General features: G+C 45.8%; 2 protein-coding genes across 4 annotated transcripts in view; one reads left to right on the forward strand and one right to left on the reverse strand.

The window, feature by feature from the left end:
* Serac1 (serine active site containing 1) overlaps nt 1-10,954 on the reverse strand; it is a 40,690-nt gene extending 29,736 nt beyond the window's left edge. For 2 of the 3 annotated variants that reach the window (XM_076552856.1, XM_076552855.1), the window contains exons 1-4: nt 10,841-10,954; nt 4,917-5,008; nt 1,829-1,865; nt 968-1,104 (exon numbers count right to left, since the gene is read on the reverse strand). In XM_076552856.1, the coding sequence (XP_076408971.1) occupies nt 968-1,104; nt 1,829-1,865; nt 4,917-5,007 (265 nt within the window). In that variant the 5' untranslated portion in view covers nt 5,008; nt 10,841-10,954. The remainder of the gene's footprint in view (nt 1-967; nt 1,105-1,828; nt 1,866-4,916; nt 5,009-10,840) is intronic. The other variant, XM_076552857.1, reaches the window with a different exon arrangement.
* A 23-nt stretch (nt 10,955-10,977) lies between these two features.
* On the forward strand, nt 10,978-17,062 carry Gtf2h5 (general transcription factor IIH subunit 5). Its single transcript, XM_076552858.1, has 3 exons — nt 10,978-11,127; nt 12,149-12,221; nt 16,691-17,062. Exons 1-3 carry the CDS (start codon nt 11,031-11,033, stop codon nt 16,869-16,871), a joined length of 351 nt encoding a protein of 116 aa, XP_076408973.1. The 5' UTR covers nt 10,978-11,030; the 3' UTR covers nt 16,872-17,062.
* Nucleotides 17,063-18,144: the final 1,082 nt, after the last annotated feature.

Below are 18,144 nucleotides of genomic sequence, written 5' to 3' on the forward strand. Positions count from 1 at the left end.
GTGATAATACAGTCAGAAGGAACAGAGGAGCCCATCCCACGTAGGCACGTGAGGGCTGACATCTTAGGACAGACAGCAGCAAGGCCGGGTAGGGTGGGGGCTCCCCAGGCTGCCCAGAGCTAAGGGAAAGACTCCCTTCTGAGATAAACTACCACATCTATCAAGTAACCAAGAGGCCTGCAAGCAACCTCTACCTTGAGAAGGGGATGTCCTAACCAGCATGGACAGACCACTCAGCCTTTGTGACAGACGGCAGCAATAAATAAGGTGACTTCATATCTCCGCAATGTGTTTCATGAGTTCGACTGCATGAGTCCCCCCTGCAGCATGATGGACTCTGAGCTAATTGACAAAACAAACATTTGTACTTTCCAAACTGAACTGAGGACCCTCACTGAAGAAGGAACTCGGGGACAGACACAAGGGCTTGGGCCAGTTCTTACTTTGTTCTAAAGGAGCTGAAGACCCGGGGAAACACAGAAGCCCCACATCTGGTCATCAGGTAATGCTGGGTGTGGCGTCCTGAATAACAGTGGTCCCCATAGGCTCATGTATTTGAATGCTTCGTGACCAGGGTATGGAACTGTTGGAAAGGATTAGGAGGCGTGGCCTTGTTGGAGGCAGTGCGTCCCTGGGGGTGGGCTCTGAGGTTTCCAAAGCCCGAGCCAGGCCCAGTCCCTCCACTGTCTCAGGATCAGGATGTAGCTCTCGGCTACTGGTCCAGCGCCATGCTCCCTGCCAATCATGATCTGAAATTGGAGGCCCCCAGTCAAATGTTTCCTTGTAGAAGCGCTGTCTTGGTCACGGCCTCTTCTCTCCACCACAGAACATGACTAAGACACTTAGGAGCCTGGCTCTGCTGACCCTTCCAGAAGGCTGAGCTTACCCTGTCAGCACGGTTCTCTAAACAGACCCATTTCTACAGTCAACAGCCAGCTTCCCTTTCAGAAGGGTGGAGGTATCTTACCATGATTTTCTGCCTTGTCCATAGGAACTGTGTGCACATAGATGTAAGACTTCATTTTTTCTCTTTCCACCACCTGAGTGTCTAACGTCAAAGACTTTTTCAGGGCCAGAACTTCATATGTAAGAAATAAAGAGCCCCTAGAAAGAAACAAAAAACCCATCATAAATTGGGATCTAAATATGACTCAAGAGCTTTTCACAGTGAACTGTTTTCTATTTTGCTAGGAAACACAGCATACAGTAGCACACAAGTGTCATTTTACATGAATATGCACACACAGGGACATATGTGTGCACACTCATCTCAGTTTAAAATTACAGCAAATGGCTGCATGATTATATCCAAGGAAGAAATAAAAGGTTAGCGGTGCCCCAAAGCCCACAGTGCGTTCTCTCTCATTCTTTCACGGCCGATCAGTAGCAATAATCATCACGTCATTGCTTTGCATCATGTGTCTGCCACCTGTGTGTACATCCTTAAACAACAGTGTTCTGTTTGGCCTGATTTTGAGCTTTGTCTGAACGGACTCAGGCTAGATGTGTTCTTCTGTTCAGACTGTGTTTGTGTGACTCACCCACACTATTGTCTGTACATACGGTTTCCTCATGACGTAAACACACTTACCATAATTGATTTACCCAATCCCCTGCAAATGGACACTTAGGGCAGTCTTAGTATGAATCTACTATATGCAATGCCCCTACACGCTTTATAAATATGTACACATATGTTCCTCTACAAAGACATGTTCAACCTTCTGACATTCCATATCCACAGCTACTCCATTCTATCCACAAGTCACTTCTGCTAAGATTTCCAATAGCAGTGTCATGAAGCCATTAACTGTTCACTGATACTTACCCCAAAAGGAGGGATCCAGTGACTCTTATTATATTCCCTTCAAAAAGAAAGAGGAAAAGGCAACGTGATTTCATTTTTAAAGTATGACAAGAAATAGGCAACAGTGTAAACCTTTTGTGTATAATTGGGTCAAAAATTGTAATCTTGTTATATAGGTAATACATTACATTACATATTATATTTATTATCAGCCACTATAATACATGGCAGCACTGAGGAAAATGTATGGTTTATGCTTATGGCTTCCACACTCATCCTTCAAGCTCCTGTTCTGTTCCCCCAAATTAAGTCACAAGGGATACACTGAGTACAGTGTAGGGTCACAGACTCGCACTGAACGTGACCACTAGGAGGGTCACCAAGCTTCCCAGCCACTATAGAGGGACTCTCTGTCGAGTAGAAACATTAAAATGACTTTTCCTCCATATAATCACAGTGTTCGTGGTAGTTGAAGCACCAGAGATCACAAGGCCCCATTTAAAATATCTGCAACAAGAGTATAAACTTTTGTTTGGACTTGGAAACATTTTAAATATCTATTGTTAAATCTTATTAGCAGAAAGTTGCCTATTCAGTACACACCCATTGTGAAATATTCAAATCCAAGACTGCTGAGCCGGAAAGGCTGGCCAAGCACTACACTGAAGTCAGACACACAAGGAGATCCAGAAGGGAGACACTTCCCCAGGAACGCATGGGCCTTCACCGTCAGCCAAGAGCCGGGCGGTGGTGGCGCACGCCTTTAATCCCAGCACTCGGGAGGCAGAGGCAGGTTCGAGGCCAGCCTGGACTACAGAGTGAGTTCCAGGAAAGGTGCAAAGCTACACAGAGAAACCCTGTCTCTAAAAACCAATAAATAAAGGAAGGAAGGAAGGAAGGAAGGAAGGAAGGAAGGAAGGAAGGAAGGAAGGAAGGAAGGAAGGAAGGAAGGAAGGAAGGAAGGAAGGAAGGAAGGAAGACACAGTAGGTCAAGAACATGGATGAGGAGGTCTGCAGAGATAAGACAAAGAGCTTCCTGACTGCAACTCTCTGGGACAGTTCTGATTCCACGATGGCCCTCTGGTGTCCTCTTCTGGCCTTCAACATGGAGATGCAGGGAGCGTCCAGTGTTTTCTTCTCTAATGCTACCACTGGTGGCTTCTCACTGGCCTTTCGGTGTGCCTCCCAACACTGGGCATCAAACACAGGGTCTGTGCGTGTGAGCACATGCTCTTCCCGAGCTACGTCCCAGCCTCCTGGAATGTTTCTTTGCGATCTTCCTGCCGCCCCTCCCTTTTTCCCCTCCACTGGAGGTAAAAGCAATGTTCTCAAGTTTGCTATACTGGGAATGCTGAGAGAAGGAAAGCAGAAGGTGTGGTTTGCTGCTCCTGCTTATTTTTATATGTAAAATTCAGAGTCAGAATTCCCTAGAAGTCCATAAACGTCTACTGTAAACGCGCGCGTGCGTGTGCATGTGTGTGTGTGTGTCTGTGTGTACGCACACGCGCATGCACGCATATCTTATCTCGTGTACAGGTGCGCATGCCCACGCATGGTGATGGAGGCCATTGGAGGACATCTGTCATTCTCTATGTTCTTTGCTTTATTCCATTGAGACAGGACCTCTCACAGACCTTGGAGCTGGGCTGGCAGCCAGAAACCCCCAGTGATCTTATCTCTGCCCCACACTCCTCAGTGCTGGAGGAACAGGTGCATGTATTACACTCAGCTTTTTACTTAGATGGGTTCTGGGAATTTGAATTCAGGTCTTTACACTTGCACAGCAACCGTTCTTATCCGCTGAGTCAACTTGCCAGCCCAACATATTTTTGTTTAGTTCTGTTTGGAGAGATGGGGTCTGACTATGTAATCCCAGCTAGCCTGCTCTCTGTTTGGGGCTGGCCTTTCTCTCCTGAACGCTTGGATTAAAGGCATGCTCCGCCATACCCAACTCCAACGGTCTATCTTAAAGCTTCAAAGGAAACAGCTTAAGGACAGGGACTTCATCTTACTCAACACTGTAACCTCAGACCTGAAAACAGCACCTGGTGCAGAGTAGATGGTCAATAAATGTTGTCAATAACTGAAGGATGAGCAAGGTCAGCCGTGTTTGTAGTTGGCTTTGTTGTCAAACTATCTTTGGATCACCAGCCCCCAAATAACGACATGGAGACTTAATTATGGAAGCTTGGCCATTAGCTTAGGCTTATCACACAAGCTCTTATAACTTAAATTAACCTGCTTTTTTAATCTATGTTCTGCCACGAGGCTTGGTTACCTCTACTTTGTACCATATGCCCAACCTCTTCAGTGTCTCCTCAGCATCTCCTGCACACGTAGATTCCTTTTCCTCTTCCTCTCTCTCCCCAGTAATCTGGCCTATCCTCTCCTGCCTAGCTATTGGCCATTCAGCTCTTTATTAAACCAATCAGAAGGTGCCTTGGCAAAGACACATCTTCACAGTGTACACAAATATTCTGCACTTGTTATACAAATACAAGAATCAGTGCTCAGGGGAGGTAGGTTATTTCATCCTTCTAGCCAACAAACACTGCGGGAACACCTCCTGCATGTCATAGATGACAATAAGCAACTGGACAGAATAATGAAGACACTGCTCTCCGCATTTAGGCCATGGGAGAAGCCAGACAATTAAACAGGTTCCATACTGATTCTACTAAATGGCAAATGGTGGCTCCACCCTGGCCTAAGGTGCCAGGCAACCATGTGGGGCAGATCAGAGAAGATCCCATGCCTCCATAGGGCAAGAAGGTTCTCCTTGCTCAGCACTGTATCCCCAGACCCTAGTCGAGATACCTGGCTCTGCAAGGGCTTAGTATGCATGTGCTGAATGAGAACGCAGTGGCATTTAAGTTTGGAAAAGTGAGCAGGAATTGACAGGACAAACAAGGGGGGTTAAGAGTTCCTCAAAAAAAAAAAGGATCTTGTGTGGCTCTGGGCTCACACATTTAGTGTGAACCATCAGTACAGAAGACATAAGCAAGTGAGATTCAGAATGGGCCGTTAGTGCTGTAATGCACTCCAGGAGAGTGGCCACAATCCCATCAATATGTCTACTAGAAAATGGTGTTCCTTGAACCATACTCACGGATATTTCTCCAGGACGTGTGATGTTTTAGACGGGGAGCAGAGGTTCCTATTCTTCTGCAGCAGATGATACAATAGGCACCAAGGGGCATCCTGTGCAGGACAGTAATGTGACAAGGGTGACTGGGTATACACTTAAAACCCTTTTTTCTGCCGGGCAGTGGTGGCGGACGCCTTTAATCCCAGCACCCGGGCAGCAGAGCCAGGCAGATCTCTGTGAGTTCCAGGCCAGCCTGGTCTACAGAGCAAGATCCAGGATAGGCACCAAAACTACACAGAGAAACCCTGTCTCGGCAAAACAAAACACAACAAAACAAAAAAACTTCTTTTTTCTGACCCTAAGGACATGTCACTATCACAAGAGATAATGTAACAAGAGTAATTTGGTATACACTGAAAACTCTTTCTTCTGACCCTAAGGACATGTCACTATCACAGTGGGTTGCCCGCAATTAGATTACTCAAAACTGAGAAAAAACATCTCAACTAAGGGCTCCACCCCGGATATTAAACCAGACTTTACTGGGATACTTTTTGCTGGCACTTTCATTATTCTTTGAGTTGTGTTCAATCGTGAGTAGTAATTAATGGGAAATCAGGAAAAATCAAATTATTAAGCAGAATCCTAACATGGGCATTTAATGTTTTTAAACATCCTTTAGCGATCACAAGCATATATAACACATGTTTGCTCTTGATAAATGAAGGCCCAACAGCCATGGAGAGTAGCAGCAAATTCCCACTAAGGCAGCCGGCAAATGCCAGCCAACAGCCAGCATTAACCGCCAGGCAAGTGCGGCCACTCTAGTCTAACCAGCCCCGACCAACCCTATGGAGCTGCTGACCGCTGAGTCATAAATGGCAGTTTGGGCCATTAGGTCTCAGGATGGTATGTGATGTTGCAAGGAGCTAATGTACCATTTCTAAATATTCCTGTACATTTTATAATTTTTTTTATTTTTTTTTTTTAGACAGGGTCTCTCTACATAGCCCTGGATGTCCTGGAACTCACTATGTAGACCAGGCTAGCCTCCAACTCACAGAGATCCACCTGTCTCTGCCTCCTGAGCACTTTCTGTAAATATAAGTCTCTGTGTTGGAACTCTATTTCTAGTAGTTAGGGCTGCCTGGCCCTTGTGGTGGTATGTTTGACTCAGGGTTTATCATCTCTGTGGGCTGCTTCCTGTGAGAGTCCTGTGTCCTCTGATCTATATGCAGTGTGAAATATCTCCAAAAACTATCACAGATACTTCCAATTGACGGGCTCAAAAGCTGGACTTAAAGAGTTTTAATTTCCAAGGCTCTAGAGATGGTTGAGCCAGTAAAATGCTTGTAAGGAAAGTATGAGGACCTGAGTTTGGAGGTGTGTTACAAGCCTGGGCAGCAGCATGTGCCTATGATCCCAGTGCTGTGGAAGCAAAAGGAGGCTTCCTGGGGCTTGCTGGTGGCCAGCAAGTCTAGCCAAATTGGTCAACTCCAGGTTTGGAGAGAAACCCTGTCTCAAAAACTAAGATGTCACCAAGGAGATCCTTCAGTGAAGGAAAAGTGGCTGCCACCGAGCCCGAGTGGATCCCCGGGATGCACACAGTGCAAAGAGAATGAACTGCATGTTGCCCTCTGACCTTCACACGGGTCCTGTGGCACACAACGCCCCTCCCCACGCACACACACAAATACTAAATAAAATAGTGATACAAATTTTCTTATAAAAGGTGGAGGATGATTAAAGTCACTTGACATTGACAGTCACACCCCTGAATGCACGTGTGTACACGTGTACACACACACACACACACACACACACACACACACACACACACACACACACACAGTTCTAATGTCCACTTATTTATGCTACTGGTAAAACCAAGTTTCACACTGTTTCCTTTGTATCACGGGAAGACATTTTCCAGCCTATTTCCTGGAATACAGTCCTTCAAGACTATCCCATCAAAGCTCAGCCAACCCATAAAGAGTAGGATTTATTCTCAAAGTTTGGATTTCTCCAGATGTCTATAATATTTCTAGCTTAATGCCACTGTGGGTAAGAGCACATTAAATTCAACCCTTTCCAGTCTTGCCTGGGTCTATGCTAAAGCACAGAACAGGTTCTATTTTGACGACTGTCCCAGATGTACTTGGAAAAAACAGGCAGAGTGCTCTACAAATGTCTACTGGGGAAATTCATTTTTTACTTTTATTTTTTGGTTTTTTGAGACAGGGTTTCTCTGTGTAGCCTTGGCTGTCCTAGAACTCCCTGTGTAGACCAGGCTGGCCTCGAACTCAGAGAGATCTGCCTTGCCTCTGCCTCCCGAGTGCTGGGATTAAAGGTATGTGCTATCATTGCCAGGCTGGGGGAATTAGTTTTGAGTGCTTCTCAGGTTTCCTCTTACTGGTTTTGTCAACTTGTTCTACTGCGAGTATGGAAGAGGGGCCACTGCAGGATTCTGAACTGACTCTGTCACGTGATGCTGTCAGTTACATAATGCCAAGTAACAGTATGCCAAATTTGTAGTTGTTTTTAAACAAATTTAAGTCAGGCATTGTGGCGCACACCTTTAATCCCAGCACTCAGGAGGCAGAGGCAGGTAGATCTCTGTGAGTTCAAGGCTAGTCTGGGCTACATTGAGAGTTCCGGGCTAGCCAGGCAGGTCTACATAGTGAGATGGGGAGAAGGGGAATGGAGGGAGAGAGAGAAAGCCAATATGGAGCCTGCTAACACTAATCAAGGAAACTGGTACCTAAAGGGAGTAAGAGAGGGTGATGAGGAGTAAATATGATCAAATACATCATTATATACCTGTATAAAACTAAGTAAGGAACATTTTCATGTTAAAAAAATCTATTCAAAGTCTTTAAGCCTAGTTCTGCTCTCGAAATGCCTTTTGCTATCTACATAAAATATAATCACAGGTTCCAGGGAATGTGGCATGTGCATTTTGGGGGGCAGCAGCATTCTGCCTACCATAAGCTCCTCTGAGCATTGTGAAACAAGTTTTTGGAGACACCTTTTCATACTTATTCAGTAAATGCCCCAGGAGTGAGATTGCTGGGTCAGAAAACAATGTTTAATGTTTTTGAGCACATTTGCAACATTTTATATTGTACCCAGCAAAGCAAAGGGTTCCAGCTGTCCAACGTGCTTGCTGATGCTTGCTTGGTAGGCACACTACAGATCTCACTATCATTCACTAGGAAATTTCCAGAAAACCATGCTGAGCGTCTTTTCAAGTGCACGTTAGCCATCCATATATTCTTTTGTTGAATTATCTCTTCAAGTCTTTTGCCTGCTTAAGTCGGCTATCAGTTCTTTATATACGCTGGAAGTAAGTCTTCTATCAAATGTATGTAGAGACACACTGCAACTATCCTCTCCAAGTCTGTGACTTGACTATTTCCTTAAAACTACATTTTGGCCGGGCGGTGGTGGCGCACGCCTTTAATCTCAGCACTCGGGAGGCAGAGGCAGGTGGATCTCTGTGAGTTCGAGGCCAGCCTGGGCTACCGAGTGAGTTCCAGGAAAGGCGCAAAGCTACACAGAGAAACTCTCTCTCGAAAAACCAAAAGAAAAAAAAAAACAATAAAAAACTACATTTTGATGAGCAGCTTTGATGGACTCTATCTTATCAATTTCTTCTCTTTTGTGGTTATTGAATTTTACATCCTGAAAAGCCCCTGTGTGCCTGTGGTGGTGTGCACCTTTAATCCTAGCACTCAGAGGCAGAGGCAGAGCAATCTCTGTGAGTTTGAGGCCAACCTGGTCTACAAAGCAAGTTCCAGGATAGCCAGAGCTGTTACACAGAGAAACGTTCTGTAAAAACAAAAACACCCCGCCCCCCCCCCAAAAAAAACATTGCCTATATCATGTCGTTTTTTCTTACAATTCTAAGACAGTTTTGTGATTTATTTTATGTTTAAGTCTATGGTCCATTCCAAGTTAATTTTCTCAAGATTTAATTTATATGTATGAGGGCTTTGCCTGCATTTGTGTACATGTACCACACGTGTGAGGTGACCTTGGAGGCCAGAAGAGGGGGTAATCAGATCCCCTGTAATTGAAATTATGAATGATTGTGAGCCAACATGTGGGTGCTGGGAAACAAAAATGGGTCGTTTGTAAGAGCAGCCAGTGATCTTAACTGCTGCCCAGCTAAATTTTTATGTATTTTGATGATAAGTGAACTGTTTTCTATATGGAGATCCAATAGTTCCAATAAAATGTTGAAACAATGTTCTTCTCACCAACGAAATAGCTCAGTGCCTTATTCAAGTTAACTAACTCTATGTAACACGGGCCTGTTTCTGGACTCCATCCCACCCTGCTGACCTATTTCTCTATCCTAATAAGCAGCACAGGAAGGTGCAAGCTTGGCTATGAACACCAAGTCCCGAAGCCAGGTCACATAAAGGCTCCAGCTTTGATCCTTTCCTATCTTTGAGACAGGACCTTGCTATGTAGCCCAGGCTGGCCTCCAACTCGGGATTCTGCTGCCTCTGCGTCCAGAGAGACAGATTTCTAGGCTTCAGGCACAGTGCCCAGCTTGCTCTTCCTTCTGAGGATGAGCTCTTCGAGATTCCTGCCACTTCTACGTAACTTTAGAGTCACTGTGTTGCTATCTGTTTTGAAGAACTCTGGGAATTACCACTGCGGCAGAAAGACAGACAAGACACTTGGGAAGAGTAAACTTGGGGCGATTTTAAGAGTGGGTACAGCAGGAAAATGTTTGAGGGACCAGGGCTGGCAAGATGGCTCGCATTTGCTTGTTGCCAAGCCTGGTGAACTGAGGTCCATCTCTGGAAGAGAACTGACTCCTTCAAATTGTCCTCTGACCTCTCCACCTGTGCACTAACTATGGCACACACATGCCTCCTCAAGCTACACACATAAATAAACGCAATAAAAAATTTTAAAAACCAATTTGAGGAACCGAGAGAGGGAAATAAGTGGAAGGGCGAGCGAGGCTGGTTAGAGGAAGGAGACATGTGTGAAGCAAAAGTCAGCATGAGCTTAAATGTGGGAATATAACGACCAAGAAGCTACAACTACCTCCTGCCTCAACTGCTGAGAACACAGCTCCATGAAGACTACAGATCAGGGGCTGGAGAGACAGCTAGGTGTTAAAACGACCCAGGTTCAATTCCTAGCACCCACATGGCAGCTAACAACTGTCTCTAACTCCAGGATCCGACACCCTCACACAGACATACACCCTCATAGATAGACAGATATACATGCAGGCAAAATACTAAAGCAAATAAAATTTAAAAATTAATTATTAAAAATAGGCCGGGCGGTGGTGGTGCACGCCTTTAATCCCAGCACTCGGGAGGCAGAGCCAGGTGGATCTTTGTGAGTTCGAGGCCAGCCTGGTCTACAGAGTGAGCTCCAGGAAAGGCGCAAAGCTACACAGAGAAACCCTGTCTCGAAAAACCAAAGGAAAAAAATTAATTATTAAAAATAATAAAAAGCCTACAGATCAGAATTTGGGAATGGGATTAACTTCAGAACCTTCTGGAGGCCTTCACCTTAAAATGACGGTTACTGGGTTTAGAAACCTATCAGCATTCCAACTAATCAGTCTCCGAGGTCAAAGACGTGCAAGATGTGGCCTGAAAGACGCAGGTGTGGCTCATGAGATCACAGAGCCCCGGAGGGTTCACCTGCACGCAGGTGCTGTCCTCCAAGCCTCAGGAGCAACCAGAGAAGCCCAGAGATCATTCATGCAAGAAAAGGGCCAGAATCAGGCCCTAAGGGCCGCGGCGGGTCACCGGGTCCCTCCGAGGCCGCGCGACCTCACGGGGAGCCGGGTCCGTGCAGGGTTACGGTCCTCCCCGTCCTCAGCTGCAGCGACGCCCTTGCCCGCCCACAAGCCCGCTCGCCCGCTCGCCCTCTCGCCCTCTCGCCCTCTCGCCCGCCCGTCCTACCTGCCAGCGCCTGGACTCCGCTCCCGGTGGACACAGCCAGCTGCACAGCCCACCCTCGGCCGCCACTTGTGACCTGCGCCCTGGCCCGGCGACTGTAGGCACGTGATCCCGCCCCCCCCCGAGCGCTTGGCCCCGCCCCCGAGCCCCGCCCCCAGAGAATCGCCCCACCCACCAGCGTGTCGCGGGCGCGATGACGCGCGGCGCAGGCGCAGAGGGTCGGCGACGCCACGACGGTTCCTGGGCGTGTGGGCGGAGGAGCGCTGCAGCCTCTGAGCCGCTCGGAAGAAGTAGGTTGCGTGGGGGCTCCTCGGAAAAAAGGAGGGGAGGAGGAGGAGGAGGAAAGCCACGGAGCCTCCCGGGCCTGTGGGCGGGTCGGAGTCCCGCACCCTTCCTGAGGCCTGTGATGTTGGGGGGCCGCGGGACCGTCACGCATTGTGTCACGGTTTTCCTGCCTGGGTGTAGACACTGAAGGGATCTTTAGGTGGGCTCTCACCCAGGGACCTTCCGATGCAGATCTTTGGAGGATGTAGTTTATTGATCAAAAGAACACAAGCTCTGGAGGCCTGGATGTTTGTAAATTAAAATTACCTACTTTGATGAGGTGGTTGGTCTCATCGTTAAAATGAGGTGGTGGATCACTGTGATTTTGAGGCCCTTTTCGGGACTACCCATTTTGTAATTTCTGCCCTCCCCGGAATCTTGCCTTTATATCGTTCTCCTGGATATAAAAAGAAAACATTTGAATAATGAACCTATATAACTTGTGTTGGGCTCCTGGATTTGGAATGGAGCTTTTTTGTTGTTGTTCTGACTCCCGGTCTCTATGTCGTCCTGGATGGTCCGGGGAAAAAAAGCGTGCACTACCCGCAACGAACGGGCTTGGAGCTTACTTTTTAAGGATCAATTAGCCATGAGCAGGATTTGTTTTTGTTTTGTTTTGGGGGGCAGGGTCAAGACAGGGTTTCTCTGTGTAGCTTTGGAGCCTGTCCTGGAACTCTCTCCATAGACCAGTCTGGCCTCGAACTCACAGAGATCCGCCTGCCTCTGTCTCCCAAGTGCTGGGATTAAAGGCGTGTGCCACCACCGCCCGACTAGAATTTGTTTGCAAGTAGGATTTGTGCTTTATTAATATTCCAAGTAATCTGCTTTAGCATTGGTAAAAATGGGAATATCTGTTATGTCAATGTTAGCTTTTTAATACTGACATTTAATTTTTTATTTCAGATGTAAATCGCCAAAGTAGGTTGAAATTTTTGGATTTTATGTCACTTTATCCTTTTAAAATTAAATTAAATTTATTTATTTTAGTATTCTTGAGGTCATCTGCACCGTCTGCCTGGGAAAAGATGGTCAACGTCTTGAAAGGAGTGCTTATAGAATGGTTTGTAGTTTTAAAACTTAATGAGTTTTAAATTTACACATTGGATCTTGTTATGTATATATGCCTTTTCCAAAATTTTGTTTTGTTGATATAAATGAAATCAAGGCTTCAACTTGAATTTCCATAAGCTTTCTTATAAGTGGGACAGACTTTGTTGCTAAGTTTTCTCACTCATGTTACATTTTATTGTCTTTTAAATTAATGTAATTAGCATTATTTCCAACAATGTGTATTAGATTAGCCTTGATTAGAGAAACTTTTTATTCTCAGACCATCAGCACTTGCTTAGATTAAGGTTTAGAAGAATTCAAGAAGGTAGGGCAGTCTTTAGTCCCAGCTCTCAGGAGGTAGAAGCAGGCCAGTCTCTTAGGAGTTCGAGGCCAGCCTGGTCTACATAGTGAGTTTCAGGCCTGCCAAGGCTGTATAGTGAAACCTTGTCTTTGAAAAGTAAAAAATATGGGCTGGGGATTTAGCTCAGTGGTAGAGTGCTTGCCTAGCAAGCGCAAGGCCCTGGGTTCGGTCCTCAGCTCTGAAAAAAAGAAAAGAAAAGAAAAAAATTAGAAAAGTAAAAAAAATGATACAGGAACTTGGTTAAGTCCTTGCCACTACAGAATGTGCTCCTTGGAAAGAAATAAGAGCCAACTGGAGCAGGTTTTTTAAACCCCTTAGCATAGCTTCCAGAGGAGAAGCAAGAAGCCACAATAGTTTCTAGAGCTGAGTTCCTCAAAGTAACCTAAACTACAGGCCTTTGTCCCTTCCTGCTGAGGCTTGAACTCTGTCCGGCTTTCCCTTGGCTGTTTGGAAGCCCTGCTCTCTGGACAGGTGCTCCTTTTGTTGAAGATGCGACTGTCTCTTTCTGTTTATGCGTTGTGAGTCATTGTGTAGGTGGTGGTGCTTTTACTGTGAGGGCAAAGCTGAGGGAGGAGCAAGGTCAAATCCTAGGAAACCTGCAGCATTTGGAGCAGCATTGGCCCGTAGAAATACAGTGTACGCCACATACATAGTCTTAAATTTTCTAGTAACTACATCAAGGCGTGAAGTGAAACGGGTGAAGTATTTAACCCAGATAGCCCAAGTCAGTCGTTATTTTTATTTTATGTGTATGAGTGATGCCTCTATCTGTGCCTGGTGCCTAAGGTGATCAGAAGGCGGCACTGGACCTGGAGATAGGAACAGGTTGTGAGCCACCATATGGGTGCTGGGAACTGAACCTGGGTCCTCTGCAAGAACAACAAATGCTCTGAACCACAAAAATCTTCTCTCCAGCCCCATGTATTAAGTCTTAAAAAATACCTTCAAAGTCCAGTATCTTTAATTTTTCACGGCATATCAAATGCTCTGTAGTAACATGGGCTACCATAGAAATAGTGCAGATTTAGACTTTGGGAAGATGAGACTCTAAGATTCAGCTTTAAAAAACCACCAACTGTTGAGGTAGGAGTTGGAATCTAGAGCAGGGAAGAGTTCAGGAAGGTATTAGGGCTGAACCAGGAGGTGTCGGATGAGGTGAATACTGGGGGCATAGAGGGTTGTTTTCATGAAGTGGTGGCTTACATACCACGTTAGGGTTCCATCCCTCGTCGCCAGGGATAGGTCGCTCGGCCCCACCCCTCCCATCCCACCCCCAGTGCACCCCTGAGACTGCAGAGCTCACCTACTGTAACATTTTTCCCCCCTTCTCTATGATTTGAAGAATTCTTAGCAATTGCAGAACCCAAGGCTTTGTGCATCCTTCACCATTGCTTCCATTAGCTGCATGCCAGCCCAAGAACCTTCACCTGAAAATAAGGAAAGTGAGAACCATAGAAAAATAACTGGCTAGCTGGAGGAGAGCGGTGTTTTGCATAGATTAAGCCAAGCAGCTTAATTGTCATGTCAGAACAGGCCTGTTGGAGAAATCTGTCACTAATTCTGTTTTCTCTGCAGATCAGATAAAGTGCTGTTCCAGCTTAGTGACTTGGAAACTAAGCATGAGCGATTGCATTTTATTTTTAGCCTGATCTGTATAGGATCTTAATCCAAAACAGCAACCTCTTAAATCTTACGTAGCCCACAGTAAAGCAGTTAAGCCAGACTATTAATGGCGGCCATTCAGTTCTGCCTTTGATGAACTTAAATATCAAAGCATCTGGTTGTATTAAGATTCCTTCCTCCCAGGGTTTATCTTAGAGCACAGTATAAGGCCAGGAGCCTGGAGGTACAGCTCAGCGAGCCGGCTTGTGCTTTATGTCATTCAGTCCTGAGCTCCCTCCCACCCCACCCCACCCCCTCAAAACAGAGAAAAACATCTCTAAGGCTGAATTACTTAAATACTTGAAAATTTGTACTTTTATGGCAAGATGAGATTAGTGAAAGTATATCTTTGGGGACCCGCCATCACCCCCAGGTTCACACCTAGCATTTTCTTAAATAGCCAACTAAGGCAGTTCCGGAGGAGACTGAAGCAGCCATGCACCCAGCCTCTCGATGTTCAGTTCCAGGTGCTGAAATTGACCTCTAGTGTGCGGTTACCAGTTGGTGTTTGTTAGGGAGGTGGAAACTGAGCTGCTTGACTACAGTAAATAACGAACTGGAGGACTGTGTATTGTGAAACCAGGCAACACTTACAGCCTGGCTTAGAAGCTTTTAGTGTACGTGAGGAGCAAGTGGCACAAAGAGAACACCAGTCTGCTCTTCTTTGACAGTATTTGACTTGTCAACCTTTACTTCCTTAGTAGGGCCACATTTCCAAAGCAACCAGGACAGTGCCTACACCTCAGTGATGGAAATATAAACATCCATATATGTGTGTGCTGAGCAGATCCTGTTAAGGGAAGTGAATCAGATTTTGTGATCTCAGCCTAAATCCCAAGATGTTCTCTTAGCCTTTCTGTCACTACAGGGAGAGACATAGGTAGGAGGACTGAAGTGAGGCTTCCCATGTGTGAGCTAAGGCTGCCGCTAGGCTCCAGCAGGCCAGGCTGGAAGTCACTTGTCACTTAGGGCTGTGTGTCTGCAGCTGTAAACCCTGGCTGGGATGTGAGGAGCTGTGGATCCCGCTACTTTCTTTCTCTTAAGAATTGACTGACATATTTATCCAGTGCCTACCATTTGCTGGACTCCAAAATGAAGTCTCAGGTTGGGAAAACTTGAATTTAGAAAGTGTTTTTTGGAATGAACCGTTTTTTGTGTCTGCTTAACTCTGTAACCCCGAACGTGCTGTCCCTGCCACGTCACCCCCGCCATCACCACCCCCGCTGCCCTTACAGTCTGAGGGGAGTGCCACAGCACTCCTTGGGTCCAGCAGTTTAGCTCTTCACTGAATTATGTAAATTCATTTCATTTAGAAAACTGTAGAGATACTAGGTGTTATAACCATTTAGCCAGCGCTGATTTTAACACCTCTGAGCAGGGAATTTTTTTTTTTTTTTTTTTTTTTTTTTTTTTGGTTTTTCGAGACAGGGTTTCTCTGTGTAGCTTTGCGCCTTTTCCTGGAACTAACTTGGTAGCCCAGGCTGGCCTCGAACTCACAGAGATCCGCCTGGCTCTGCCTCCCAAGTGCTGGGATTAAAGGCGTGCGCCACCACCGCCCGGCATCTGAGCAGGGAATTATTGAGAGTAATTGGCATCAGCTGTGAATGCATTGGGCTTAAACAATAGCAAAATACTACACTTCACTTAGATGTCAATTTTATTATTTTTATTATTATGACCTCCCCTTTATCCTTATCACTGTATTCCATTTAGAACTGATTGAATTTACACACCAGCTCTTCGTCCCACTGTGAGAAGCACATTCCTCAAGAAAACAGTGTGTGGTTTTCATAGGCTGTTTTGAGATTCTTGAGGAACCGAAGACAGTCAAGGACGGAAGGGCTTGGGGAGTGAGGCCAAGGTCACCACTGGAGCCCCTGTGGTGCCGTGTTTGCTGGGGAAGGAGGAAGCAGCCCGGTTCTATGGCGCCACACTACACTAAGGATCTTTGCCAGCCCTCTCTCCCTCCACCCTCTGCGCCTTCCCCCCTCACCCCGTTTATGTAGGCAGAGGGCAAGTGAGTCTGAGAAGCAAGGGCTCTGACTTCCTGTCCTGTGGGCGGGCTCTCTCTCTGTCCATCAACCCATGGGCTCCTAAAACTGCCCCCTCTGCCCTTTTGGTTTCTCCCGGTGCTGTCCGTGAGTGTGGATATTGCTGTTTCAATCAGTTAAGGAAGCTGTAGTTCTAGGCCCTCTTAAACTGCAGAGGGCTAGCCGTGGTTTCTCTTCTTGCGAGTGTCAAGTTGTTCTTTAAAAGCCTTTCTCTTGAAGTTGTCCTAACTCAACTTCTAACATGAAGTCATGGCTACAAATCATTAATCCTTTAAGCTGAGAGAAAAATGAAACATTGGCTAATAGTTGCGAACTTTCAAATTCGTCATGTGCAAATGTGATTGCTCCAGTCTTTGTGGTGTGGGTGACCCCAGGACGTCCTATAACCTGTGTTTGTCTCTGCAGTGATCCTGCCATGAAGCAGTTCTTACTGTACTTGGATGAGTCCAATGCCTTGGGGAAGAAGTTCATCATTCAAGACATTGACGACACGCACGTCTTTGTCATTGCGGAGCTGGTTAATGTCCTCCAGGAGCGAGTGGGGGAACTGATGGACCAGAATGCCTTTTCTCTGACCCAGAAGTGAAAATGCCAGATGTTGAGCACTTGGGAACTACAAACCACAGACGTGAAAGAGGCCCATTCAATGTCTCATACAATATTTAGACTTTTTATGAGCATTTTGTGGGGAAGGCTGCAGGCCCATTTATTCAGATGGAAGCCCCCAACTGATTTTGTTGGACCATTAAAACAATGTTTTTAAAGAAGAACTGACAATTGGCTTCAATTTGGCTTTTATTATTCTTTATAATAATCATAGTCATGCTGGTAGGATGGCTCAGCTGGTCAAGGCCCTTGCCGCCAAGCCTGACAGCCTGGATTTGATCCGGGGACCCACACATTGGAAGGGAAGAACTCCCATGGGTGTCTCCTGACCTCCATGTGTGTACCCCCCTCCCACACAAATAAGTAAACGTAATCAAAAAAGTCAGATCATAAAAGTTTTCCTACCTTTTTTTTTTTTAACACCAATTAAATACACCAGAAAAATAGTAGAGTTTGGTCAAATTAACATTGTAACCGGGGTGTTGTGAATTTTGCCTGTGCCTGTTAAGTATGCATTTTTGTGCTGCAGAGTTAGAAACAAGTGGGAAAGATAAACTCGGCTCTGTGTCTTTAGTTTTCTCTTTCTCACACTGTGTTGGTAACATTGTCCTCTCGAGTGTGCCCATGCAGAACAAGATGCAGCAGAAGTACGTGTACAACTAACAGCTGGGAAGATAGCTGCATTTATGCTTAATATTTGGAGAGGAGGGCTGGAAGACTTCCCTCCCTCCCTCCCTCCCTCCCTCCCTCCCTCCCTCCCTCCCTCCCTCCCTCCTTTTTTCCTTTCTTTCTTACTCAAGATGAGGTCTCCCTATGTAGCCCAGGTTGTCCTGGAACTCAGAGATCTGTCTTCCTCTGCCTTGCTAGTACTGAGGTTAAAAGGGTGTGCTCCCACACTGGGCCCTAGTTTATATGTGATAATAGGTTGTTTTGTTTAAGTACTGTAGTAAGTCAAAACCTTTGAGCCCATGTTTCCTCGTGTGGTTAGTATAGTTATCTTCAAATTCAGGGGCTCCTGAGTATATCTTAGAGTTGATAGAAACGTGTACATTGAGAAACCAGTTTTAGTGAACAGTAACAGCATTACTGATTACAGCTAACAAAGACTGTCCTTAGTTTCTGATACATTATAGATGATAGCCAAAATTATTATTATTATTTTAAGATTTATTTATTTATTATGTATACAATGTTCTGTCTGCACATATCCCTGCAGGCCAGGAGAGGGCACCAGATCTCATTACAGATGGTTG

The sequence above is a fragment of the Peromyscus maniculatus genome, chromosome 16 (genome assembly GCF_049852395.1).
Source record: "Peromyscus maniculatus bairdii isolate BWxNUB_F1_BW_parent chromosome 16, HU_Pman_BW_mat_3.1, whole genome shotgun sequence".
Lineage (NCBI taxonomy): Eukaryota > Metazoa > Chordata > Mammalia > Rodentia > Cricetidae > Peromyscus > Peromyscus maniculatus.